This window comes from Callorhinus ursinus, unplaced genomic scaffold, assembly GCF_003265705.2.
Source record: "Callorhinus ursinus isolate GAN/ISIS: 27379988/994484 unplaced genomic scaffold, GSC_fseal_2.0 scaffold13, whole genome shotgun sequence".
NCBI classification, from domain to species: Eukaryota; Metazoa; Chordata; class Mammalia; order Carnivora; family Otariidae; genus Callorhinus; species Callorhinus ursinus.
The window spans coordinates 18753040-18779302 of NW_027397075.1; the positions used below are offsets into that span (position 1 = coordinate 18753040).

General features: G+C 57.8%; 1 protein-coding gene across 6 annotated transcripts; it reads left to right on the top strand.

Moving 5' to 3' along the window:
- The first annotated feature begins 475 nt into the window (after positions 1 to 475).
- On the top strand, positions 476 to 25891 carry PSEN2 (presenilin 2). 6 transcript variants are annotated; one of them, XM_025878103.2, is made up of 11 exons: positions 476 to 572; positions 10726 to 10886; positions 13255 to 13466; positions 14558 to 14750; positions 16506 to 16573; positions 17279 to 17499; positions 18180 to 18278; positions 20577 to 20660; positions 20953 to 21054; positions 24166 to 24284; positions 25209 to 25891. In XM_025878103.2, exons 2-11 carry the CDS (start codon positions 10746 to 10748, stop codon positions 25362 to 25364), a joined length of 1395 nt encoding a protein of 464 aa, XP_025733888.1. In that variant the 5' UTR covers positions 476 to 572; positions 10726 to 10745; the 3' UTR covers positions 25365 to 25891. The 6 variants fall into 6 exon arrangements, with proteins under 6 accessions (XP_025733888.1, XP_073755976.1, XP_073755973.1 ...); XM_073899875.1 differs by lacking the exon at positions 476 to 572 and adding an exon at positions 1466 to 1578; XM_073899872.1 differs by lacking the exon at positions 476 to 572 and adding an exon at positions 5764 to 5905 and having other exon boundaries at positions 20956 to 21054.
- Positions 25892 to 26263: the final 372 nt, after the last annotated feature.

Below are 26263 nucleotides of genomic sequence, written 5' to 3' on the forward strand. Positions count from 1 at the left end.
TGCGAATTTTACCTTAATTTTTTAAAGTGAAGCCACTCAGAAATATCAAATTGCTGATAATCTCAGCTCGCCCCATAGACTCCTAAATCCAGGAGTCACAACTCCTTCAGCCAATTCACAGGTCATCGGTAGCCGTTTCATCCCTATACAATTTTATCTAGAGCTCCTGGTGGCTCTGATGTTCTAGAAAATAGAGCAGGAACATTCTCGTGATGTTAGCTCACAGGCGGAAGCGGGAGACCGTGGACCCAACACTACAAGGAAAGAGATGTCCTCCAAGCAAATGCGCTACAGCTCCACGGAGCTGCCAGGCCCCCCTCCCCCCCGTACGATCAGAGGTCGGCGTCCCCGCGGCGCCACCGGGGCAGCTCAGGCCCCTTGCGAGCGCCAGAGATCGGCCCCGAAGACCAGGCTCCAGGTGAGGCGGAGCCGGGGTCAGGGGCGGGACCTGGCAGGGGCCGGGGGCGGGACATGGGCGGAGCCGGGGCGGGGTCTGCGCGGGCGACTGGGCCCGGGCCGGATGGGCGCTCCGCCAGCCGCGTAAACACTGCTGGAGCTGCGAGGCCGAGCAGGTGAGCTGGTGGGGCTGGGGCGCGCGGGCCGGGCCGGGTCTTCCGCCGCTCGGACGGCGCGGGGCGGAGTCGCGACCCGCGGGCTGGGCGCTGGCCCCTGCACGCCCCTCTCCGGGACGGGTTGCGGCCCCTTCCCCGGCGCGGGGCTGCGGTCCCTGCGCGCGCCTGTCCGGTCTCTGCGAGCGGCGCAGGGGCGGAGAGGGGAGCGCGCGGGGAAGCGGCGGCGGCGGCGGCCAACCGGGACCTCGTGGGTGGGAGGAGCGCGGGAAGCGGCCCCCAGGCCTGGGCCTACGCCGGGCTGTGTCCGCCTCCCGGCGGCCCGAGCACGTTAGTGGTGGGCGCGGCGCGGCCCGCAGGAGGACCGGGCATTTAAAGGAGCAGCTCACGTGGGTCTGGGAGGCTCGGGCACGGCGTCCTTCCCGCCTTGGCTCCCGGGCCCGGTGGGCCTTCGAGGCAGGGGGTAGACAAGGGTCTGACCGCCCCGGTGGGGAATCGCCAGCAGGTCGGGCCTGGAGCCGGCAATTTCGCTGTCAGCGGGGCTTGGCCGTTTTAAAGCCGTGAGGAGACTCCCAGAATCAAGCTTTTGAAGCTGGAGGAAACAGAAACAGGCCAGTACCCACCCTACATTTTATCGATGAAGAAACTCAGTCCACAGAGCTAACGTGGCTGTCCAAGGCCAGCCAGGTAGGATAGAGCAGAGCCAGGCTCAGAACCCGTTAAGCTAAGGGTTCGCCGTCTGGCCCGGCGTTCTGCTGTCCAGCCCTGGCAGCAGAGCTCAGCCCTTTGGTAGTTGGATGAAATGCTCCTGTCTGCTGAATTAATGAGTATTTCCTTTTTAACGAATGAACTGTGGGTTCGTGGACTAACTGCGTCTCCATTTACAGATGGAGAACCTGAGAGGCATCCCCTCCAGAACAGTTGCAGAGCCAGCTTAACTCACAATCGTCAGCCTGGGCTTTCCAGCCCGTCCTGACAGTAACTTGATCAGGACCGACCCTGGCTTCTGGTATGGATGCCCTTGATGTCCATTCTGTAGACACCTGAGCCTCCAGTGTTTCAGCAGTAATTAAAGGCTCGGGATAAGCTGCTTCAGGTGTGGGAGCCTCAGGTGCCCCTCGCTGTGAAAGTGGCTGTGTGGAAGCAGGGAGGTGTGTCAGCAACTGTGTTTTCTGGGCCTGGCACCAGCTCATAGCTGAGGCTGCAGACAGGTAGGCTGGCGGTCCAGATTCATTCCTGGGCTATGTGAAGGGGCCTTTAGGTCTGGGGCTGGAAATGGGCTTGGAGGAACGTTTGCTGCAGAGTGGGATAGATGTCATTTTGGATTTTCAGGGAAAATTCTGCATGGTTTGGTGTTCAAGTGGCTGTGCATCAAGTCTAGACTCTTACTTGGTGCATGCCCCGGGGGTTGGATGAAATGAATGCCCTGTTCCTGTCTATTGGAGAAAGCAGCATAAGCAAGAGCCTGGCTGGAGGCTGCCCCTCATGTGCCTGGAGGCCTGGTGTGTGTTGCCATGCCTGTCACCTGTCCCCTCAGCACCTCAATGGCTGCTCCCAGTCCCACTGCACACACGGGGTTTGCCAAATGAGAGGCCTCCCCCACCTTGGCCTCTGTGTTATTTTTAATTTTAATTTTTTAAGGTTTTATTTATTTGAGTAATCTCTACACCCAACATGGGGCTTGAACTCACGACTCTGAGATCAAGAGTCACACGCTTGTCTGGCTGAGCCAGCCAGGCGCCACAAGCCTGTGAGTTATTGATGATGAGCCTGAAGTGTGTCATATACAATGTCTCTTTACAGCTGCAGTCACACAAAAGTAGCTATTATTTTTACCAGCTACAGTAATGGGAAGCTGAGGTTCAGGGAGTTAAGCCACTTGTACTGTTAGGTGCCTTCAGTGACTAGAGCACCAGGATTTGAACCCAGCTGGCTGGGTCTTAATCTTTTGAGTTTTTGCATAGGGAGACTTCCCACATTCACCCTTACCTGTGTCCCTGCCCTACTGCCCTGGAAATTTCTATGTGCTCTCCATTAGTATCTACTTGACAAAGCAATACAAATAAAAATAATTTTTAAAAGATTTTATTTATTACCATAAGAGCATGAGTGGGGGAAGGGCAGAGGGAGAGGGAGAAGCAGGCTGTCCGCTGAGTGGGGAGCCTGACACGGGGCTCAAAGATCCTGGGACCCTGAGATCGTGACCTGAGCTGAAGTCAGACATTCAACCCACTGAGCCACCCAGGTGCCCCCCAAATAATTTTTTTAAAGAGACCAAAGCAGTGTGTGTGTGTAGGTCACATGCCTGTTCCTACTGAAGATATCTTTGGCTGGTTTACAGCTGTTGCTTTGAGTTTGGGACGCTGTTTAGTTGGAGACTGGCAAGAGAACCGGTGTTTCTGCAAGTATTCCCACCTGTTCTCCAACTCCAGTGGCTGGGGGAGGGCTGGTGGAGGGAATGTCAGGGCTCTGAGGCTGGCGCAGGCTTCCCCCTGCCAGGGCCTGGGAGGGGAGCTTGGTCGGACATGGGCCTCATGCATTGTGTATCCAGTGTTGGCCTGCAGGCCTGGAGGTGGCGAGGCTGCTGTGGTAAAGTCTGGGGAAAGACCAGATGTTAGGGAGGAGATGAGTGTTGTCCAGCGTCTTCACTGCCTGGGAGAACGGGTTGCTTGTTCATCTTTGCCACAATATGGTCTTCCGGAGCACGGGAAGAAAAATGCAGAGGGTGCTCACCTTTCTGCTGTACCTGAACCAGAAAATCCTTGGCTTTGTAGAGATAAAGATAATGCATGTTTGTTCTAGAAAATCCAGGAATTGTTTTTTAAAAGGTCCTCCATTGGCTCTCAGCCCAGAGATAACCCCTGTCAGCAGGTACTTCGTTACAGCACACTTCACGCATGTACATATAATCCTTTATGAAAGTATTGGATGCAGGAAGCTGGACATGAAGTTTTGTATCCTATTTTTTGTGTAAATGTTATGTCTTCAGATTGTTCCCTTCACAAATATTCTTGTGTATAGAGCACGTGAGCGTGTCATTATTTATCTGACTAGTGCGTAGCAGGACCCTTTCCCACCTTGAATTGACCCAGAGAAGCAGTGCGCTGACTCCGGCCCCCTCGCCGCCATGTGGAGCCCTAGTGGCAGATGAATGGATGGATGGATGGACGGACGGACGGATGGACGGACGGACGGAGGGCAGAGTAGCCCCCAGGCTAGAGTTGAGGGTTTGGGGGCAGGAGAGAGACTGAGTGAAACTGTGATCAGGAGGCATTTGTAATTCGGCTACCACTTCTCTGTGTTTTGTAGAAGCCATATATTAAAGACAGACAACTGCCAGTGGCAAAGGCATGTGCCTTCTAAGGATGGGTGTGCCCCCAGAGAGCACCCCTGGGGTGCTGTCAGGCCACCCCTGTGACCGTGGCCCTGGGCCACTCCCAAGTGTGCGAGCCTCACTCGTACTCAGGGTGGACAGGGAAGAGCTCCTCCGTGGGCAGTTCGCCGACCTGAATTGCAGCCAAGGTTTTGGCCCCTCTGGGCTCCAGTTTCCTTAACTGCAAAGTAGGGCACTGACCACATGGCCTTTAAGGTTGGCGCCAGCTCGGGCATCTGTCCTATGGATGTGCTTCCGCCTTTGACAAAGTGTTCGTGTTGCCAGAGGGCTGGGGCTAGGTGGAAGCCATGTCTCCGCCCCCCCACCCCACCCCCCGGGCCTGGGTGAGGGGTGACCTTGGCTGCTGAACTCTTGTGTCTAGTGGTTTAGCACGTAAGTAACTTTCCAAGGGGGCGTCAACAGCTTCCCTCCCTGTCCTGCTGTATCACTGCTTTTCCGTCTTCATGGTAACTGCTGTTTCCTGAACACCTGCTCTGTGCCAGACACTTTACACATTATCCCTCGTTTCCACAGGACTCTTGCAAGGTGTGTCCATTCTGCTTCTTTCCAGATGAGGAGATGGATGGCCACATGAAGTTAAATCAAGTGTCTCTGTGCAGCTAGGGAGTGTGTTCAAATTCCACAGCTAGGTGATTGGATTGCTGCTTCTCGTTTAAGAACCCTTTTTCCTGGGCTGGACTCAAAGGTGGCATGTTAGGACCATGGCCTCTGCCACTTTCCCCAAACTGCCTGCTTGCCAAGCTACTTCAGGACATGAGGGAGGTCTGCCTGGGGTCTGGACACTTCTGAGTAGAAGACGGCAGACAGGTGGATCGAGAGCCTGGGTTGAGGTTCAGGAGGCCCTGTCAGGGTACCCTGGGGCCTCTGATCTGGGAGGGTGGAGCAGCCCTCTATACGGGGGCACTCTAGCCAAGGCTGCCTCCCTGGGTTGGGGAGAACCACCTGGTGAGTAATGGTGCATCCCTGTTTGGGCTGAGGTGGACGGACAGAGGCATGAAGGCCAGCCAGGGCCGAATACATGGTCAGCTGCCCTGGGTCAGGCGGGGACGGGGAGGCAGGGAGGCAATTTCCTGAGGAAATTTTGTCCCTTGCAAACTCCTCCCCGGTATGAGGGAGGCTGTGAGAACTTCCCGGGAGTCGTGGGGAGTGCTGCGGGGTCTGACCCTAGAGAAGGGTCTGTGCAAACCCTAGCCACCCTCTTTGAAAGTGAGGGCTCCCCGTTGAGTTTGGCCTGCCGCAAACAAGAAACAAGGTGCGCAGGACCGTGACCTTCCTGCATTGCCCCTACTGTTCAGGGTAAACGGGGTAACTCCCACTTTGCTTCTGGAGGAGCGATTTACATCTTTTTCCAGTGAGGCGCTCTTGGTTACTATGGCGTTTTACAGTCTGTCTCTGAAATGAGGAGAAGGTCAAGGAAACTGGGTCACAGGGTTTCCTTAATAATCGCAGGAGCTGCTGACACAGGCACACTGGGGGGATTCTCTGGGTCAGACTCGCCTGGTTTGGCTAATTCAGCTTTTCGGTCCCATTCAGCTGATTAATGGGAGGAAGTGGTGGCTTCTCTGGCTGTGTGGGTTTTGCATCCTATCGCGAGCCAGGCAGCCTGCAGTCCCTGGGAAGGGCTGCCCCTCCTCCCATCCGCCCGCCCTCCCATCTTCTTCGGCCCTCTCCGAGCCAGCCGAGCCAGCCAGGGCTGCTTGCTATGTGGTTGGTAGGACCTGCCATCAGGCTGTGGCGGGAGCCACTCCGCCCCCCACCCGCCCCAGTCCGTCTCCCGAGGGCGTTCCTGACGTCACTGGCGCCCTGATGTGGACAAATATCGAGTAAGATTGTTGATCTGCATGCATTTGGGTGATGATTTTCCCCTCCAGAGATTTCAAAGTGCTGTCAGGCTTCAGTTCTGACTTGGAAGCAAGAGGCGTGCTGTGTTCTCCAGAGCCAGGTAAAAAGAGCGGCTGCATGTCCACCTGTCCCCCTGAGGGCACGCAGGAGCGGCAGGATGGGAAGGAAGTCTGTTTCAATGTTGATATTCCATATGTCCCTTTAAAAAATTAATGGCTTGGGGCACCTGGGTGGCTTAGTCCATCAAGTGTCCAACTCTTGATCTCAGCTTAGGTCTTAATCTCAGGATTGTGAGTTCAAGCCCAGCGTGGGGCTCCATGCTGGGCATGGAGCCTACTTGAGAAAAAAAAAAATGAATGGCTAAAAAAATAAAACTACCGGCACAATCCCTGTTTATAATAGAGGGTTTGGGAAATGCAGAAAAATGTGAAAAATCACCCACAGTCTCGACGTCCAGAGGTTAACTGCGTTTGGTGTTTTGTGATCTATCTTGCCAGCCCTTCATATACGAACGTTTTCTAAGAATGTTCAAATGGTCGTGAATGTGAAGGTTTGGATCCATTACATTTAACATTGGACGACCCTTGTCCTAGGCCAGAGTTGGCCATTTCCGTAATTTTCACTTTTTGGACCATTGTAAGCAACCACAGCAAATGTGTTTTTATGAAAATCTTCTATTATTTTCTTAGGGCAGATTCCGAGAAGTAGCATTTCAGGATCAAAAGGTATGAATATTTTTAAAGCTTTCCCTGTTTACCGCCTGCAGTTGGTGGCGCCAGAGGGGTGTGAGACCTAGTTTTTCCACATTCCCGTCAGTGGTGGGTATTGCTTGGGGACTCGCTGGGCCTGGGAACCGCCTTCTCCCCCTGTAGCTTTCCTGGTGGGAAGAGCTGCTCCTCCTCTGCTGCCTCAGTGGCTCTCTGACTAGACGGGGTTTCAGGAGAAGAATTGGTCCTTCTTTCACTCCCAGATCCAGCGAGCCAGGTAGTGCTGAGCAGCACCAGGGGGCCGGGAGGTGGATTGTAACAGGACTCCTGCAGTCCTCAGCTGGGGGCCTGGGGGCTGGCTGGGCTTGTGTTCCAGAGCTGGGCGGCCCCAGGAGAGACTCTCAGCCAGGGGCCATCTCAAGGTGCAGAGCCCTGGACCTTTCGTCAGAATGAAGCTGGGGATCCACACTCGCTAAGTGGTCTAGCACAGTATTCAGACTGCAGACCCTGACTACCTGGGTTCAAGGCTGACTTTGAACGTATCACGCTTCAGACCTGTCTCCTCATCTGAAAAATGGGCAGGAACAGCAGTGCCCCGCTCCCACGTCACTGCGTGTAGTGCGTGGTCGGGGCTCAGCAGGTGGTGTCCCCCCAGCCCTGTCCCAGGTGGCCTGGACCCTTTGAGAAACGGCGTGTTAAGGGACCCAGACTTTTCTGAGTGCTCAGTCCCCTGTCAGGTGTTCGGGGGTCTGAAGGCTGCTCACCTGTACCTGCCCAGCGGGCAGGCCCAGAGGGTTGGGATTGGATAGGGCCCTTGTTCTCACAGCCACAACTCCCTCGGGGGCCTGCTGTCCTGGGTCCTAGGAGTCTTGGGCCCGGCGTCAGGGCAGGCTTCGGGAGGAATCTGCCCAGGGAGCCTTTGTTTTCTGGCCAGGAAGCCATGCCCGAATTAGCTCTGACAGTCCTTCTTCAAGCTCACCCTGCTGGGCGTCCTTCAGGGACACCAGGGAAACGCTGGGAGGCAGAAGTGGCCTCTGGGGACTGTCTTGTTAGCTGCTGGCAACTGGCTGAAGAAATGGAAATTGGAAGGGCTGGTCCCCTCCTCTGTGCCCCCACTGTCCCCCACGGCTCCCCTTCTCCTTTCAAGCATCTGTGCTCCCTGTTTGTCCCTTCCCCTCTTGTTTGTCATTGGGAGCCCAGGGGACGAGGCAGGCCCGAAGGCTGCAGGTGGCATGCTTCTGAAGGCTGAGGCCGTCCCCTGCCTTTGGTGGGGGAGGTTGCAGCCATGAGGCTTTCCATCCAGGGATCTGGATCTGTTCCTCCAGTCCCTGCAGAGATCAAATGCAGGCACCCCAGGGGCCTGAGAGGGAGAGAAGAGGGGTTGTAACTACACTATTAATTCCTACCCGAAACAGAACTGACGTGCTAGAAAACAAGGTACTGAGAGAGCCTCCCCATAATTTCAGTTCCCCTCAGACTGGGCTCCGTCGGGTTCAGTGTGTCGGGTCCCAGGTCCGGCTGCCCTCCCGTGGCCTTGAGCTGACACTGGTGCTGGGGGACTTGCAGTGAAGAGGGAGGAGACCCCTCCTCTCGTTCTGTTCACACCCCTCTTCTGTCTTGAAGCCTTGGCCGGCCCCTCCCTGCGGGACTCAGCCCTTGCTCCTCCCCGGAGGGGGGTCCTGCCTTTTCTGACCAGCCTTCCTGCTACCCGCTGGGTCCCCACACTTCAGCCGCAGCGCTTGGTGTTGTCGGAACAGGCCCCTTGAGGTCCGCCATCCCACATGTCTGTCTGCCAGGATGCCCTGTCTCCTCCAGTCTCTGCCTGGGAAGCTGTTCCTGGCCTTTGTGCCTCTGAATCCTTGAGACCTGAGACCCCCCCCTCCCCCACCTCCCGACCCGACAGCTGACGGACTCCTCCTCCTCTTGACCTTAACCGCAGGAGCTCAGGCCTCATCCCTGTTCTGGCACTTGTCTTCTGCCTTCCTCTGTTGGTCCTCCTGCTCTTGGCTTTCTGTTTTATTACTGGAGTATAATTAACGTACTCTGTGGTATTAGTCTCAGGTGTGCAATCTAGTGGTTTGGCGGCTCCATACATTTCTCAGCCTGCATCACGAGAAGTGTCCCTTCTTCACCTCCACCTGTTGGTCCCTCTCCCCGCTCTGGAAACCACCCTGTGGGTCTCTGTTTAGGGGCTTCTTTCTTTGTGGGTTCGATTGTTTTGTTTCTTGAATTCTGCCTGTGAGTGACGTCACCTGGTATTTCTCCTTCAACTCCTGCTCTGGTGGGTCTGCCCTGCATCGGGGAGCGGGTTCATTATTTTTTAATGAAGGTTTTATTTATTTATTTGAGAGAGAGAGACAGAAAACATGAGCGGGGGGAGGGGCAGAAGGAGAGGGAGCAGCAGACTCCGTGCTAAGCAAAGAGCCTGACGCGGGACTCGATCCCAGGACCATGACCCAGGATCATGACCTGAGCCGAAGGCAGGCGCTTAACCAACTGAGCCACCCAGGCGCCCCAGAGCTGGTTGTTTTTGAGGCCCCCGTGAGACTGACCGGGAGCCTTTTGTCATGGGTCCTAGTCCGTGAGGTAAGCAGATGCGGGCTCTGCCTTTGGCCTGCAATTGGGGGATGGAGGTGAGGTCCACTAGGGAATAATCCTGGCCACAGCCCAAGTCGCGGGCCCTGCCAGGCTGCGCAGAGCTGGGTGACGGTAGAAGGAACCTGCCTGCTTCATTCGGAACTCGCGTGTTCCTGGGGGGTGGGGGAGCTGACATGGAGGCACGCATTCAACCAAGGCCAGGCCTGGCCCTCTGTCCCCAGTGCCCTGTGGCTCAGCCCTGAGGGCCTCTGGGAGGTGTTGGTGGGAGAGCAGGCCTGCCCGGGAAGCAGGCAGGGACAGCCAGGTCCTCCAGGGGTTGTCTGAAGCTCTTCTAGGCCCTTCCACTGCCCTGGCTTCCTTGTGCTGCTGTGGTAAGGACACTGTGCTCGGGTCAGCGCAGTGGAGCTAGTGGCAGCCCTCCCTGCAGTGTAGACCCTCCAGCCTGGCCTTCACAGTGGGTCCTGCCCTCAGCTGAACTTTCCCACCAGACACACACATACCCCACCTCTCATGTTCTCGCTGCTGCCCTGCACCCCAGACTCCTTGACCCTTTTTAACTCATCTAACCCCTTCCCACTCAACAGGTTCCTGGACCAGACTCCATCTTTCCCCTGAGATGCTTGTCCCCTGCTCATGGCTCTGTGCCTGGCTGTCACCCTGGATTCTGTCCTGTTTCATCCCCACATCCAGCGCTGACAGGTGTCCTCCCAGTGCCCCCCTGCTGGCGTCCAACCTGCTGCCCCTGAGTCAGAGCCTGCCCCCTCCCACAGTTGTCTTCAGGGAGGTCCCCTAACACGGCTCAGGAGGCCCTCACACCTCCACAGCCCCGCCTTGGCAGCACCAGGCCCCGCCCGGAGTGTCTGTTCTTCGTGCCCTCTGCCCTTTCCTCGCACCTGGAAAATTCTGTCTCCACCAGGGGTGGTATCTTCTCTAGAAAACATTCTTGATCTCTAAGAGTGACCCTTCTTCATGCTTCTGTACCTCTTGGTGAACGCTTAGATCATATAATTGGTCACATGGGATGGTTGTTGGGTTTTTGGTTTTTTGTTTTTTTTTTTTTGGAAGATTTTATGTATTTGTGAGAGAGAACGAGTGAGCATGAGCAGGGTGGAGAGGGAGAAGCAGGCTCCGCGCTGAGCAGGGAGCCCGACAGGGAACTCGATCCCAGGACCCTGGGATCGTGACCTGAGCCGAAGGCAGGCGTTTAACCGACTGAGCCCCCCAGGTGTCTTCTCTCTCTCTCTCTCTCTCTCTCTTTTTTTTAAGGACAGACATTTCTCGCTCATCCTCCTTGTTGTCCCACCACAGGTGCTCAGCAGATATTTGTTGATTGAATGAATGAGAGCGCTGACAGTTTGGAGTGGCCGTGACTTTTCTAGTCGGGTCTTTGGCCCGTGGCGCAGATCCCTGCCGTCCCTTCCGGAGGCTGCACAGCTGTAGAGGCAACTCCTGGGAAGTCTTGCCTTCCAGCAGCCACTTGACCCAAGCGTCCTGGGTGGTTGTCAGGCAGGACCTGTGTCCAGGTCTTCGGGCCACCTCTGGCCACCGCCTCGGTCCTCTGCTGCCTTTGCCTTGCAGGAAGAGGGACCAAGGTCCCCTGTGCTCCTTTTTCCAGGCACTCCCCAAGGCAGGGCCATGCTCACGTTCATGGCCTCTGACAGTGAGGAAGAAGTGTGTGACGAGAGGACGTCCCTGATGTCGGCTGAGAGCCCGCCACCACGCTGCTGCCAGGAGGCCCGGCAGGGCCTGGAGGACGGAGAGAATGCTGCCCAGTGGGTAGGTTCCCGCCAGTGGTCAGAGGCCCCGGGCTCCTGGCCCTCATGGATGGAACCCAGACGTGCCCTGATGTGGGAGGGAGGGGAAAGTAAAGATGAGAATCGGTCGCCAGGGTGGGTCCCCCAGGGTGGGTGGTGGGGCTCGGTCAGTGAGGGCTCTGGAGTAGACAGACAGACGTCTGCAGTCTGCCACGGACCGGATGGTTCTGCCCCCAGCCCCTGCCCACGTGGGCTCTCCTTCCTGGCACAGGTGCTGCGCCACGGAGTGTGGGAGCAAGTTTGCATGCTGGGAGGGTAGCACAGGCCCGGGGTGGCAGGGGGAGCACCGTGGAGGGTCGACGACCAGACCTGGGGGCCGTGGGATGAGCATCTACCTCAGTCGTGTGTGACTGTTGAGCTGGCTGCCACTTGTAAACAACAGAAGTGTATTTCTCACTGTTCTGGAGGCTGGGAAGTGGGAGCGCAAGGTGCCGACAAATCTGGCGTCTGGTTCTTCTGGGTCTTCTGCTTGGGTCTTCACATGGCGAAGAGGGCCAGGGAGTTCTCTGGGGCCCGTTTAGTTTAGTTTAGTTTAGTTTAGTTTAGTTTAGTTCAGTTTAGTTTCAGAGGTAGAGGTCAGTGATTCATCACTCTTATGTGATACGCAGAGCTCATTACATCCCGTGCCCTCCTTAATGCCCATCCCCCCGCCACCCCATCGCCCCACCCCCTCCCCTCCAGCAGCCCTCAGTTTGTTTCCTATGAGTAAGAGTCTCTTACGGTTTGCCCCCCTCTCTGATTTCGTCTTGTTTCATTTTTCCCTCCTTCTCTTCCCCTGTCTTCCTCTGTTCTGTTTCTTGAATTCCACATGAGTGAGATCATATGATAATTGTCTTTTTCTGACTGACTTATTTAGCTTAGCATAATACCCTCTCGTTCCATCCACGTCGTTGCACAGGGCAAGATTTCATTCTTTTTGATGGCTGAGTAATATTCCATTGTGTATTTATACCACCTCTTCTTCATCCATGCGTCTGTTGGTGGGCATCTGGGCTCTGTCCATAGTTTGGCTGTGGTGGACATTGCTGCTAGAAACATCGGGGTGCAGGTGTCTGGGGCCCATTTATAAGGGCACTCATCCTGTCAGGAGGGCTCCACCCTCACGACCTGGTCCCCTCCCAAAGGCCCCACCTCCAGATTCCATCACATTGGGGGTTGGGGTCCAACGTGTGAATTTTGGGGGGACACAGACATTCCGATCTTATCTCTGCGGGGCAGGAGGTTGTAACATCAAGAAGTCAGGGTGCCCTGGGGGAGAGTCACCTAGCCTCACCACCTCCCTCCCCGTCAGGGCAAAATAGCATCTGGATTTGCCTGAAACTCCAGCTCCGTTTTGCCCACTATAGTATTTAAAATCTTTCGTGTGGAATTTTTCCTACCAGCCAGCCTTAGTCCCCATTGCTGAAATTAGCTCATTTCTTCCATCCTCTGAGCTCCCAGCGAGCTGGTCTCCGGTCTCTCCAGCTCAAGGCCACCGTGCCACTCCTAACCCCTCCTTTGCACTTTTCCTTATCTTAGCTGAGTGTCTAGCTTGGAATTCTCTCTGCAAAGAACTGATATTGAAGCAACAGTCCTTTTGAATTTGTGTTTCGCTTGGCTTTGTCTTTGGCGGTTAATGTAATAAGGCAGCGAGTGACCCTGAGTTGGCACAGTTCCCGAACAGAAATTCTTGTGGATGGGTTTAGGGCAGCGTGTGCGGGTGTCCTGCCCTCCCACGCTCCTGGAGCACGGAACTGTCCCCCAGGGGTTTGGCGTCAGTTAGCCCGTTGGGGTCTGGTTCATGGCTCCCAGTTCTGCATGCCCTATTTTGTGCGTGTCAGGGGAGTTCCAAGTAATTTCTTCCTCTGCAAATTCCCAGTGTCTTACAGAGAGTCCTCACGGGCGATGACTCTTCTAGTGTGTGTGTAATCGGTCTTCCTCCTCTGTCACCTGGCTGGTCTCCTCCCAAATCTGTATGGCTCCTTGAGCAGAACTGAATGGCTTCTGAGTCCCTGAATGGAAGGAGGGGGGGAGATCCCTAGACGCGCTTTGGGTTCATGAGCCACACGTCCTGGGCCTGCAGGATGCCCTCTCCTGCGGCTGCCGTGGCCCCTTCCTGCATTTGCAGTGGTGAGTGCCAGCTATAAAGCTTCCCTGGTTGATCTCGTAAATGTTTCCAATGCCCTGCTATCCCAGCACTCCTGCATCTAGAGCACTGCCCCCTAGGCTGGTTCTTCCATCTGGAAAGCAACACTCAAACTGCTCATTTCCAGTTCCAAAACACCCATGCACTGCGTCTCAGGGCCCACCGTGGGGACGTGCTGTGGCCCTCACGGAGCGGTTTTCCACAGAGAAGCCAGGATAGTGAGGAGGACCTCGACGACGCGGACCGCTACGTGTGCAGTGGGGTCCCTGGGCAGCCGTTGGGCCTGGAGGAGGAGCTGACCCTCAAATACGGGGCAAAGCATGTGATCATGCTGTTTGTGCCTGTCACGCTGTGCATGATTGTGGTGGTGGCCACCATCAAGTCCGTGCGCTTCTACACGGAGAAGAACGGCCAGCTGTAAGTTGGGGAGCAGGGCGGGGTCGGGGGGTGTCCTCTGCACCCTCAGCTTCACGCCGGGGGCCTGTGCAGAGCTGGGCTGAGAGCTGCCTGACTCCATACTCTGCTCTGTCCACTGCCTCCCCGCTGCATGACCTGCACGGGCCCTTTCCTAACCGCTCTCTGCCTCAGTTTCCTTGTTTGTATAATGGGTCCAACACCAGGAGAATGAGGCACATCGAACAGTGCCTGCTGCCGTGCGGCGCTAAGGCACACGGGGTCTCAGGGCGGAGGGCAGGCTCTGGCTGCGCGGCCTGGGCAGGGTGTCCCCAGTGTGGGGTCCCGGGGGCGGGTGTGCCACACCACGCGACTGAACAGGTGGTTTTCTCTCTGGGCCTCTGCTCCTGTGGACGGAAACCCGCGTGGGGCCCGGAGATTTCTTAGCTGGCTTCCAGCCCAGTGAGGGAGGCTTGGATCACTTTAGTGGAAGGACAAGTGGGAAGCCACCTCTGCTCCCTCGCTTGCTGCTCTGGGGCATTCGTCCGCCTCTGACTGCCTTCTCTGAACTTTGTTTTTAGTGTTTTTAGTTAGGGGGCATCCCTTTCACTTTGGTTTGGTTTTTCCAAAGAAAGGGGCAGGCTTGTGGTGCACTGGGGCTGCAGAGCAGGTGGGAGGGGGCCCAGCATGCCGTGTTGAGGGAAGGTACTCAGCGGGCAGCAGGCTTCCACAGTCCCGGGCAGACAGGGTGGACAGGGCGGGGGCCAAGGGATGGCTTCTTGCGTGTATTGGCTGTGGGTGCCACTGCTGCTGGCCTGTGCTGGGTGGGGTAGGGGAGGCGGTGGGCGAGTCCTGGGCTGGGTGTGGGGGTTTGCTGGGCACCCTGGCCTGGAGAAGGGGGGAGGGCAGGAGAGCACTTTAGGGAGGGGGAGGTCTGGTGGGAGTGTGGGGAGAACATTTTGGGGAGGCCTTGTGGGGGGTGGGGAAGGTGTGGTGTGGGGGGAGGCCTGAGGGAGGGCAGGCGAACACCTTGGGGAGGGGGAGGCCTGGGGGGGCCCCTTCCTTTTCCACTCGGGGCTCAGGCATCAGGCTAAGGCTGGGTGGCTCATGGGCAGGCCCTATGGAGCAGGCAGGGAGCAGAGTCTGCAGCCCGCCATCTCCCTCAGCATCTACACACCATTCACTGAGGACACGCCCTCCGTGGGCCAGCGCCTGCTCAACTCTGTGCTCAACACCCTCATCATGATCAGCGTCATCGTGGCCATGACCATCTTCCTGGTCGTCCTCTATAAGTACCGCTGCTACAAGGTGAGGGCCAGCCCCTCACCCCCAGCCCCATCCTGGCCGCCCGGGCCCCTGCTGCCGCATGCCTCCCAGGGTTCTTGCCCCAGACAGAGCAGACGCTGCTGTTAGACGCTGTCCCCCCCCCCCCCACCCCCGACTCCTGTCGGGAGGTTGCCCGCTGCCACCGTCCTTGGACCTTGCACAGAATCCCACCTGCCCCTGTCCCTCACTGCAGCGTTCTCCACGCCCCTTCTCACGTTCAGGAGTTTATTTTATTTCACTGCTTCTTCCGAAGAAGCGAGATGTTCTATTTCAGGGTCTCTTTGCCCCACACTTCCCCTGTAGGTTTACTCATCCTTCCTATTTCCCTCTCGGCTGGCTGTGCAGGTGCCGTGCTGAGGTCTCCAAGGCCTGGGGGACTGGCGGGCCCTGTAGCTGTGGTGAGGCCCCCGGGAGCCACAGAGAGCAGAGGCTCCTGGGGAGGCCCACCTGGCCCGAGCGGGGGCGTTCTCTCTCTCCGGGCAGGCCGTGAGCTTTCGGACGTGGGTTTTAGGGTCTGAACCCCTGAGGCCTGAAAGAAAGACACACTGGGGGTGGCTGATTTGAAGCCATCCTCACACCAGCTGCCACAACTCTGCGGCGCAGGTGGAGAGCAGAGAGGAGGCTCAGCCCAGGGACAGGAGCCCATCCCAGCCGGGGCGACGCGCAGGGCTGGATGACAGGAGGGCTGTCGCAAGTGCCGGGATGCCAGGGCTGATCAGTGAATGATGACTTGAGGAAATAAGGCAGCTCTAAGTGGGGCTGGGAAGCAGCGTAGGGGCTGCATGGTCGGAGCAGAGGCCACGGGCCCTGTGAAAACAAGCCGGTCAGGGAATCGGGGGCTGGAAAGCCGGCACTGCCGTGGTCGGCAGCTGTCAGGCAACCCATCCTGGGACTGGTGGGAGGCAGGTCGGTGAGGTATCCTTGCAGGTTCTTTGACACTCAGGAGGGAGGTGATGGTGGTCCTGGGGGGTGGAGGCAGCTGGGGCAAGAAGGGTCAGCACGTCCCAGAGGCAGCTGGGCCACCGCCTTCATTCCAGGGAGACCCGGTTGCCACTGAGGCACCTGGTGGCTCAAGCAGGTGACTGATGGGGGAGGCTGGTGGCAGTGACCCCACTGTGCCACTGATGGCTGGCTAAGGGACTGGCTTAGGACCAACCCACCATCATCCTTGACCTCCCTCATTGGCCAGGACAGGAGGCACGTGTCTTTCTGAGGACCTTTGCGTAGACTCTCAGGTGGGAGGGCTGTTCCTGGGGTGACCAGAGAGAGCTCCCTCAAAGACGGCGCTGACCACTCTAAGATAGCACCCCAGGGAGTCTCCCGTCACTTTTTCCTGACATTCTTTTCTTCATAGCCCCTGTGACTTCCTGTCAATATGCATATACATTTATTAGCTACGGTCCTCACACTGGCATGCACTGTGTGCACAGGGACGCCCGCTGGCTTCCTCCCTGGAGCCTAGGGCCATGCCCGGCAGGTGGGAGTCTCCAGCACATCCTCCCTCAGGGAGGAAGCAGGGCTCTGGCTGGTTGGACCTGAAGGATTCCCACTCCATGCACTTGCCAGGTGACCTTGAGAGAACTCTGTGAATTTCTTGGCCCTCTTTATTGGTCCTTATTGGTCACACGGCTACTCAGTACACAGTCATGGAGGAGCCTAACAAAGATTCTCAAGGCTTGGGCATCAGACCCATGAAGCTGGAGGCCTGTGTTCATTCTGCCTGTTTCTGTTGTCTAGTTCATCCACGGCTGGTTGATCATGTCCTCCCTGATGCTGCTCTTTCTCTTCACCTATATCTACCTCGGGTAAGTGCCCCTGTGGGCGGCAGGCTCCTCGGGCCCCTCCCTCCCCCCAACCCCCATGAGGCTCCAGTTCTGGGTGAGGAGGGCGCCCGCGCATTGGACTCCAGATTCTCCCCAGTGTCACCGCTCCAAGAGCCTGGCCTCCGATCCCTCCTCCCACGGGCCTTGACCCAGGGCAGGGGCGCTCTGTGGCGGGCCGCGCATTCCTCTCTTGTTCCTGATTTAAATGAGCATAGTCAACACAAGAGGATGATCTCTGTGAACCCAAGAGAGCTGTAAAACCCTTAAAATTCACATTCTAGTCTTTGGGCCAGGCCGGGGTACTTGCTCATTTATGGGAAAAGTGATCTGCTCTGTTGCCGTCTATTTGGAACATCGGCCTGACCCAGGGGCCCGGAGAGACTGAAGAGACAGAAGGACCTTTTTCTTGGGCAAAGGGTCTTCCAGGTTGTGCCAGCGCGTGTGTATGTGAACCAACCCCAGGATGAGATGTTGGCACACTCACCACCTTGTTCCAGAAAATATTTACAGTGGTTCGTTGTAGGAGTCACAGAACCAGGGAAGGGGGTATTAGTAATGAAGCCAGAGGTCGGAAAAACCCAGCTTGGGGCTTAGTGGTTGAGGAGCAGGGGCTGTTGAACTATGTCTAATTAGGGTCTAACCTCTCCGCTGAGTTTCCCACCCCACGGCTTGACTCTGGTCGTGCAGGGAAGTGCTCAAGACCTACAACGTGGCCATGGACTACCCCACCCTGTTCCTGACCGTCTGGAACTTCGGGGCAGTGGGCATGGTGTGCATCCATTGGAAAGGCCCCTTGGTGCTGCAGCAGGCCTACCTCATCATGATCAGTGCGCTCATGGCCTTGGTATTCATCAAGTACCTCCCAGAGTGGTCCGCGTGGGTCATTCTGGGCGCCATCTCTGTGTACGGTAGGCAGGCGCAGGCGGGACTTGAGCCTGGTGGTGGGCAGTGGGGGCAGTGTCCAGGGTCGAGTCCTCCTCACTGGTGCCCATGAGTGGTGGGTGCTGACAGGGGCTCCCCCTCCCTGACGGATGCTGGATGGTCTCTCCTTTGAGAGGCTCGCCTTCGTAAGACACGGGGGCTGTGGGGCTTGGGGCTGTGGACGTGGTCACTAATGATAGCACGTCTGTTGAGCGCTCACACTGGTGAGCACTTGACACACTGGGAGGATTTGCTCCTCAGAGCAACCATAGGATCGAGCACGAGACCTGTGAATTAGCGAGCGCCCAGAACATTAGCTGTTAATTAACTAGTGTTAGTGTGATTCTCTCGCCCTGTCACTTCCATTTTAAGGGTAAGGAATGGGAGGCTCAGGACAGCAAGCCCACTATCGGGGTCCCTGAGCCACATGGCAATTCCTTGTTTGCAAGGAATTTAGACCCCGTTCTGGGCTTCAGCTAATGTGGAGTCTCAGTGTCAGGGCTGGAAACCGGTGGGTCGGGAGCAGGCATACAGGACCCACTCTGAGCCTCGCTCGGGGGCTCTGGGCTACATTTGCCCCAGTGTTCGCGGGCTGGCTCCCCTCTCTGGGGGCTATTTGGGAATAAATGTCACTTGCCACATGTCTCAGATGTCTTTGCTTTCCCAGATCTTGTGGCTGTGCTGTGCCCCAAAGGGCCACTGAGGATGCTGGTGGAGACTGCCCAGGAGAGAAACGAGCCCATATTTCCCGCCCTGATATACTCCTGTGAGTGACCTCTATGTCTCTTCCCCAGGTGGGAACCAGGGGCTGCTTCCTGGCTGTGGCTTTCAGAGTTCACTGATGCAAGGGGAGGGGGTGGCCTTGGTGATCCCAGGGCGGCCCACCTGCCAGGGACAAAAACAGGCTGGATCTTGGTTTCACACGGAAGATGCTTAGAGAGTTAGGGCCAGCCGGGGCTGCAGGCAATGTGGTCCACCCCACAGCTGTGTCCCGTCCAGCATCCAGTGGCATGTGGTGGGTACTGCCCTTGCCCACCTGCTCGACCCTCCACACTCTTGAGAGGGTGCTTTGCAGAGGGGCTCTCGAGGGCAGGGGTCTGGGGACCAGGTCCACCTGGTTTTCGCTGGGCTTCCTCGACGGCTCCGTGGCTGGTTGCAGTTAAGTCTCTGAAGGGAAGGCACATGGGATTGCTGCTGGCTGTGGGGCCAGTGTGTAGGGATTTGGATTTATATATGCATTCGACAGACAAGCATCAGCTCCACACTTTGCAGCAAGCACAGTGCTGGGCTTTGGCGGTGCCGCAAGAAACAAGACCCACGTGGCCCCTGGCCTCACAGGGCTCAGAGCCCTGTGGTCCTAATGCCTTCCCATCTGTCAATGGGCGTATTTGAGGAGTGAGCCTGAATACCTGGGGCTCAGCTGTCTGCAGGGTGCAGACCTGCTGCCAAGTGCTGGATAGCGTCTACAAAGGCAAGGTGGAACTTGGATTGGGAGCTGTTGGCAGGTGGCCCACAGCCTAAAAGCAGGTTCAAGGCTGCTCTGAGGAGCAGAGCCACGTGTGGGGGGCTGAGACCGGGCTCATACCTGCGTTCACCATCTCTGTGCTCTGGGGGAGCACACGTTCTCAGAAGGGAGACGTGCTTGGTCAAAAGATGAAGTGGTAGGGGAGCTGAGGACGTTAGGGGAGTGGGGGTACTGTTTTGTGTCAGGTGGTCAAGGAAACCTCTGTCATAAGGTGACATTTGACCGGAGACCTGCCCTAGGAAGCCCTGGGGACAGAGTTCCGGCAGAAGACCCTGAGGTGGGTGCGGCCTGGTGTGCTGGGAAGCCAAAGCTGTCCGGGGGCATAAGGGAGGAGGGGGCAGGTCTGGGGGCGCTGGGGAGCCAAAGCCAGTGGGAGGGCAGAAGGGAGAAGGGGGCAGGGGAGGGACCGCTGGGCCCTGCAGGCCATGGTGAGCACTAGGCTTTCACTCCTCAGTGAGCTTCATGCCCTGGAAGGCTTTGGACCGAGCTGACATGAATGTTTTAGCAGGATCACTCAAGTTGCTGAGGGGAGAGCGAAAGTCATGGTGACAAGAGTGGAGGAGAAGCTGGGTTTGGGGGTGACTAGCAACCCAGGAGCTGGGGGTGAGGGGGGCTTCTGGCCCCAGGGGAGCAGTAGAGGCTTTGAGACTGGAGATATTTTGGAGGCAGAATTGGCAGGATTTGTGATGCTTGGGGTGCGGGCTAGGAGAGAGTCAAGGATGTCAGTGCATCGTGGGGTCTGAGCAGCAGCAGGGATGGAGGTGCCACTTAGAGGGACAGGGTGGGGCTGGCGGGGCTGCGTGGCCGCCGTGGGGAATGTTCCAGGCGAGGTGTGCTCACGGGGCGGCCAGATGGAGACTTGGAGAGACGTGCGTGGTGGGAGTTCAGGCGAGAGTTTCCCAGCCAGAGAGAAAGAACCCAGTCAGTGCTCCCGACCCAGTGACCCCACCCTGGATGGACATCCAGGGGAATCGGATGCAGGGTCTCGAGCAGATGTCCGCACACCCATGTTCGCAGCAGGGTCATGCCCTGTAGCCGAGGGGCACGGTCATGCCGATGCCCATTGGTGGACAGGTGGGTGAACGAAACGTGGTGAACCCACGCAGTGGAGCATCATTCAGCCCTGACAAGGGAGGCGTTCTGACACGTGCCACGTGGATGAGCCTGGAGGCCAACACGCTGAGTGAATGAAGCCAGTCATGAAGAGGAGATGCTGTGGGATCCACCTTTATGGAGCATCTAGAGGCGTCAGGAACTGGAATGGTGGAGGGGAGGCGGTGTTCAGAGGGTAGTTTCAGGGCCGGAAGACGAGCAGCTCTGTGGTCTGTCTCACAACTGAGTGGATGTAAAAAAAAAAGCCCAGGAAAGGCATTGTCTGCCCACATCTGGTGATTCTGGACCCCTCCCCCAGGGAGCCCCAAACAAGGGGCATAGGCACGTCCCCAGTGGAGGTGATGGTTTCTGGGGATGCTGCCTCCCAGGCCCTGGGGGCGGCCTCACTCAGCAGCACCTGACGCAGGACCTTTTCTCCTTACGCAGCTGCCATGGTGTGGACGGTGGGCATGGCCAAGCTGGACCCCTCCTCCCAGGGAGCCCTTCAGCTGCCCTATGACCCCGAGATGGGTGAGTGTCAGGGGACTGCACCTGCACCCAGGTCCACCCGGCCTGACCTCTGTGGGGGGCGTAGGGCCGGGAGGTGCATGCTGGGGACTGAGTGAGCGGGGGACGTTCAGCTCTCCTTACCTTTCCTCGTTATGTGTAGCGGAGAGCCTTTCTGTCTGCATCAGGGCAGGGCTGGCTGGTGGGTGAGGGCCGGGGAGCCCTGAGCTCAGAGCTCCCCCTGACCGGACTTCTGTCTCTCTCCCTCGCCCCTGCCTCACACTGGGACGGTCACGTTCTCTTCGCGGACACCCAGAAGAAGACTCCTATGACAGTTTTGGGGAGCCCTCATACCCAGAAGTCTTTGAGCCCCCCCTGCCTGGTTCCCCAGAGGGGGAGCTGGAGGAAGAGGAGGAAAGTAAGGCACCCATGCCCAGAGGGTCTGCGTGGGCCCAGGGGTGGGGCGAGGGTGGAGCTGGGGCTCCCTGAGGTCGGGGGTGGGGTGTGGGGAGAAGCCCCTCCTCATGTCAGAGATGGGCACAGAAGTCCAGGAGGAGCCTGCGCAGGTGGAGTCTTATTGGCTATGACAGGCAGTCTTCCTGCTAAGCCACATACTTACCAGATGTGAGCGAGTGAGGATGGTGTGTCTCTACCATGCTGGGTGCGAGCAGTAATCCAGGCCTGGCTCAGGTGTACTGGGCATGGGTCCTGATTGCCCACACTGGGCCGGGAGGACCATGAGGGAGAACACGGGGGCTGGAGCACAGTGACTCAGCTTCTTGACCTGGTCTCAGGGGCCCAGGGGAAGTTACCTGAGGTGGGGACTTCTGAGCTGAGCTCCAGGAGCAGGGGACACAGGGGTGGGGGTGCAGAGGCCAGGGGGCCAGCAGTTCAGGGCGAGTTAGAGGAAGCCCAGGCAGGACACCCAGACCAGAGATGCAGACATGGGACTGGGAGGCTCGTCGGGGCTCAGAGGGCCTCCCAGATCGAAGTGGGGGCTTCTGGTCTGTGCACCATGCACAGCCACCAGAGGGTTTTGAGTTTTGTGGGAGGAAGGACGTGACCCAGAGGGGGCAGGGTTGCAGCTATTGGAGAATTCCATCTCAGCGTGCACTTGCATGGCCTGTAGGAGGTCCCAGTGTAGCCGTGGGGGCACAAGGTATGGGTTTGGGGCTCAGGGGCAGACTGGGCTGGGCAGCCACTAACAGCACTGCCCCATGCTCGGGGCCGCCATGGGTTGTGGAGCGCGGGGTCCCACGTGCTACCCGGCACACGGTAGGTTGGCCATACCTGTGTCCCGGTGGAAGGACTATTTTTATCCCCTTGGAAATGTGCCCTTGGGCCTGTCTTCAAGACCATCTTCCACACAGGCCCTTCCCTGTCTCTCCCTGGGGGTCACTACCCAATTCTGCCCCACTACCCCTTCAGTTTCAGTAATTCATTAGAACGACTCACAGGGCTCAGGAAAGCACTGTACTTACAGTTACCGGTTTTGTTGTTTTTTTTTTTTTATAGAGGAGACAACTAAGGACCAGCTGTGTGAAGAGATGCAGAGGGCAGGTGTGGGAGGGTCCTGAACTCTCCCTGTGGAGAGCTCTCTCCAGGAGGCATCAGGGCATGTTACACACACACACACACACACACACAGACACACACACACACACACACACACCCCCCCCCCCCCACCCCCCACATGGATACGTTCGTCAGGCTTCAGGGGCCAGAGTCTTACTGGGGTTGTGTTATGTAGATGTGACTGAATCCTTGATCAGGGCCTGGCCTGTCCCCCCGGAGGCCAGCTGGCTCCAGTCCCGGCCCCCTTCTCACAAGGTTGGTCTTTCTGGTGGACCAGCCCCTCCTGATCCTCTCACTTGCATGAACTCAAGGGTTTAGGATCCTGGGTCTCCTGAATAACAGACACTCCTGTTACTTGAGAAATTCCAGGGATGTAGCCTCCCTCCCAGGAACCAGGGACTAAGGTCAGAAAAATTCCTCGTGACCCAGCAGCACAGGCTCGAGGAGGGAGCCTTGGGGAGCAACTGAGGAGGGCCAGCCCTTGAGGGGTGTGCAGCACTCAGGGTGCAGCTGAGGTTCTGCCCTGGAGGCAGCGGGGAGCCCTCAGTGGTTTGTTAGCTAGCATTCGAGGTGGACCCTGGCTGCAGGAGGAGCTGACTCTGCTGGGAGACCAGGCCCCTGGCGCCAGCGAGGAAAGAGCCACGCAGGCTCGGGCTGGGAGGCGAGGGTGTGGGAGGGGCCGGCGGGAGTGTGGGGGTGACCCAGGGGCACATGGGGCACGCGGGGCGGACAGCTGGAAGCATCTTGGGACCTGCAGGGGGACACTCAGCAGCCACGTGGAAGGGAAGCGCGTTCTGTTTGAGGCCAGGGTTTGAGTCAGAGCATCACATACACGTGAAAACCTGGGCCTGAAGGGGGGGCCTGGGGAGGGTTCAGGTTGGAATAGAGACAGAGGGGCCAAACCTGGGTCTGCACAGTGAGGCGGAAGGGAGAGTGCCCGAGGAGGACCTGAGGAGGATGGAGGACTGAGCAGGGAGCAGCCTGAGGCTGTGGGCGTCCACGGGCAGTGTGCTGGCCTCCCCCCTGCACACTGACTGATGGGGGACCTGGGGCTTCTGGGCCTCACAAGTGCACAGGGCAGGAGCACAGAGCTCTTCTGAGAAAGAAGGGATAGGGAAGAGGGGAGAGCAGGAAAGCCGGAGGGGGGGTGTGAGCGAGAGGGAGACTGACCACAGTGAAGAGCGTGGTGGAGACAGACAGCAGCTGAGGAAGGAAAGCAGGCTGGGGGCAGGAGCCAGCCTCCGGAGGTCTGGTGGAGGGTGGCACAGGGCCCAGCCCCAGCCAAGGAGCCCCCGTGAGCAGGAGGAGGCCGCAGAGGGCCAGACAGTGCGACTTTGTTAGACAAGCATTTGCACCGGCTGCGGTGAGCAGTTACCTGTAAACAAGGACTCCATCCGGGCAATCCCGTCTAAAGGAAACAGAAGCACCCTGAGAGTTTTAGAGTTCTCATTTACTGTTGGCAAGACATAAGCTTATTACCAATTACACTTACCTCTTTTTAAGGGGAAGGGTTGCCAGAGGAGCTCTAATTTCCTAGAAAATATTTCTAACTTAAACTTAGCAGTAAATTGTACAGCCTCCCACTGACCCCTGAAAATACATTTTGTTTGCTCTTTTCTTACTCAACTAAGTGTCAAGCACCAATTTTACCTGAATTGTCAGAAATGCCAGCTTTTCACAGCCCAGATGGCAGGTGGCCCAGCCCAACGGCCCCCTCTTCCCACTAGCTGCTGGTTTTCCGAGGCAGCCAGTCCTTGCCCTGGAGGCCAGGTGAGGTGGGCTGGCGGTGACCCTGCCCCATCTGAGCCCCTGTGGGCCCCAGGACTCTGGCCCCAGGTCCCTTTCATCCCTTGGGGCAGGCGGAGTGGCCCAGGGTGTGGGCTGGCGTCCGCCTTCTCCACCACTTCCTCTCGGGGCTCCCGATACCGACGGGCTCGCTCTCTTCCCTGCACAGGGGGCGTGAAGCTCGGCCTGGGGGACTTCATCTTCTACAGCGTGCTGGTGGGCAAGGCGGCAGCCACCGGCAGCGGGGACTGGAACACCACTCTGGCATGCTTCGTGGCCATCCTCATTGTGAGTGGGCCAGGGGTGCACCTGCCCTGTCTCCCCGGTGGTGGGGGGGGGACCTGGATCCGAGGGGAGTTTCAGATGCTGCTGTCCCTTGGAGGGGCAGGGTGGTGGGGGCTGGACAGGGCTGCCAGGAAGCCCCTCGAGATGAGACCAGGCTTACAGGAGGGTCCGGGCAGGGCAGGTATGGCTGAGGGGCTCTGGCGTTAAGGACCATGCACGTGGCCATGTGGAGGCTTGGCCAACCTTGTGTGCGGTCTCATGACATCTGTGAGGCAGGGAGGGGGCCCTGTCACTTCGCACCCCAGCAGTGACTCAGTGTGGCCAGATACCCACAATGGGGAAGTGTCCTAGGAGGATTGTATCTGAGAGGTGGAGGCTTGGAGTGGCAGGTGCTCCACTCTTTGCCCTGGCAAAGCCGGGTGTCACAGGGCGCCGGAAGGCTGAGACTTGTGTTCCTGGGGATTTCGTCCCTGCCCACAGCATGTCAGGGATGGAGTAGCGGACCCCCAGCCTCCTCCACCTCCAGACTGTCTGACATGGAGCCCTGCCCTACCCAAGGACAGGGCAGCTGCTCTGGTCCCCTGTCCCCTCCCTGGACCACTGCCCCCATCAGCCAGGGCAGGACAGGACAGGCAGCCACTTCCAAGGGGATGGGTCCCATGGCATCTTTGGTTCTCCAGAGGCGCCAACTGCTGAGACCCTTACGAGCCTTTCCGTGGAGCTTGTCCAGCTCTTTATAAATACACATCCCTCGAGGGGAGGCTGCCTGCCACTGGTCACGTTGCCAGGTGGGGGCGGTGGTCTGGAAAAGCAGCGCTGTTCTGGGAGTCAGGAGGCTCCCGCATTAGCGTGCAGGGTGTTAAACGGGTGAGCGCTCCCCCTCGGGCACGGCACAGAGCTTCGAGAGCACCCCTCCGTGTCCCGCAGGGTTTGTGTCTGACCCTCCTGCTGCTTGCTGTGTTCAAGAAGGCGCTGCCCGCTCTCCCCATCTCCATCACGTTTGGGCTCATCTTCTACTTCTCCACGGACAACCTGGTGCGTCCGTTCATGGACACCTTGGCCTCTCATCAGCTCTACATCTGACGGGGGTCAGGCCTGGGGCTGGCAGCCACGGGAAGTTGTCATGGGTGCCCTCGTATAGTTCTATGCTCTGTGCCATATATTTTTAAGACTTTTCTTTCCTTAAAAAAAAAAAAAAAAGTGTCGTGTTTACTTGGCGAAGAGGAAGAACCAGCTTTTTGGTGCTAGTGGTTTTGTCACCTGACCACGGCTCACCGGCCAGAAGCGCCGGTGGTCGGACTGGAGGAGCCCGGGACGGCTGTGCCACGTGGGGAGGACGTGGAGAAGCCGCCCGGCCCCACACCGCAGCCTGGGATGCTCCGAGGGCCAAGGCGAAGGAAGGGACCAGGAGTTCATGCTCGGGATGGCACCTAGCACCTGCTCGCTCCTGCGGGAGAAGAAAGCCGGTTTGCCCTGCGTGGAATGTCCCCAACGCTTTGTCTCTGATGTCATCGTTATTTTACTACCTTTAGAAACTGAGTCCTATTCTTGTTAGGCAGTTACTGTTGGGAAGTGGCTTAATATCAATAAATAGATGAGTCCTCTTGGAATGCTGGAGTTTGGTGTGTTTGTAAGTGTGGACCTTGCTCCCTGCGTCTCGTGGCCTCTCCTGGGAGGACGTGTGCTCTGAGGGCAGAGGGGGAGATCTGCCCCGTTGCCTCACTGCTCATGTCTGTCTGCAGTCATTTCTCCAAGTGGAAGGCTCCCTAAGCCAGGCTGTGCGGAGCCAAGACAAGCAGTGTCGCTCCTTGACAAACCAGCACGTGGGAGCCTGGATGGGGGCCCACGTCTGGAACCCACTGTTGTCCCTCCTGTGTCCATCTCTGGGCGCTGTGATTGGGGCGTGGACCCGTCGGCTTCTCCCTTTCCTGTCCACATCGGCCCAGGCCATGGAGAGAATCTCAGCAATGCTGCTGTCCGGG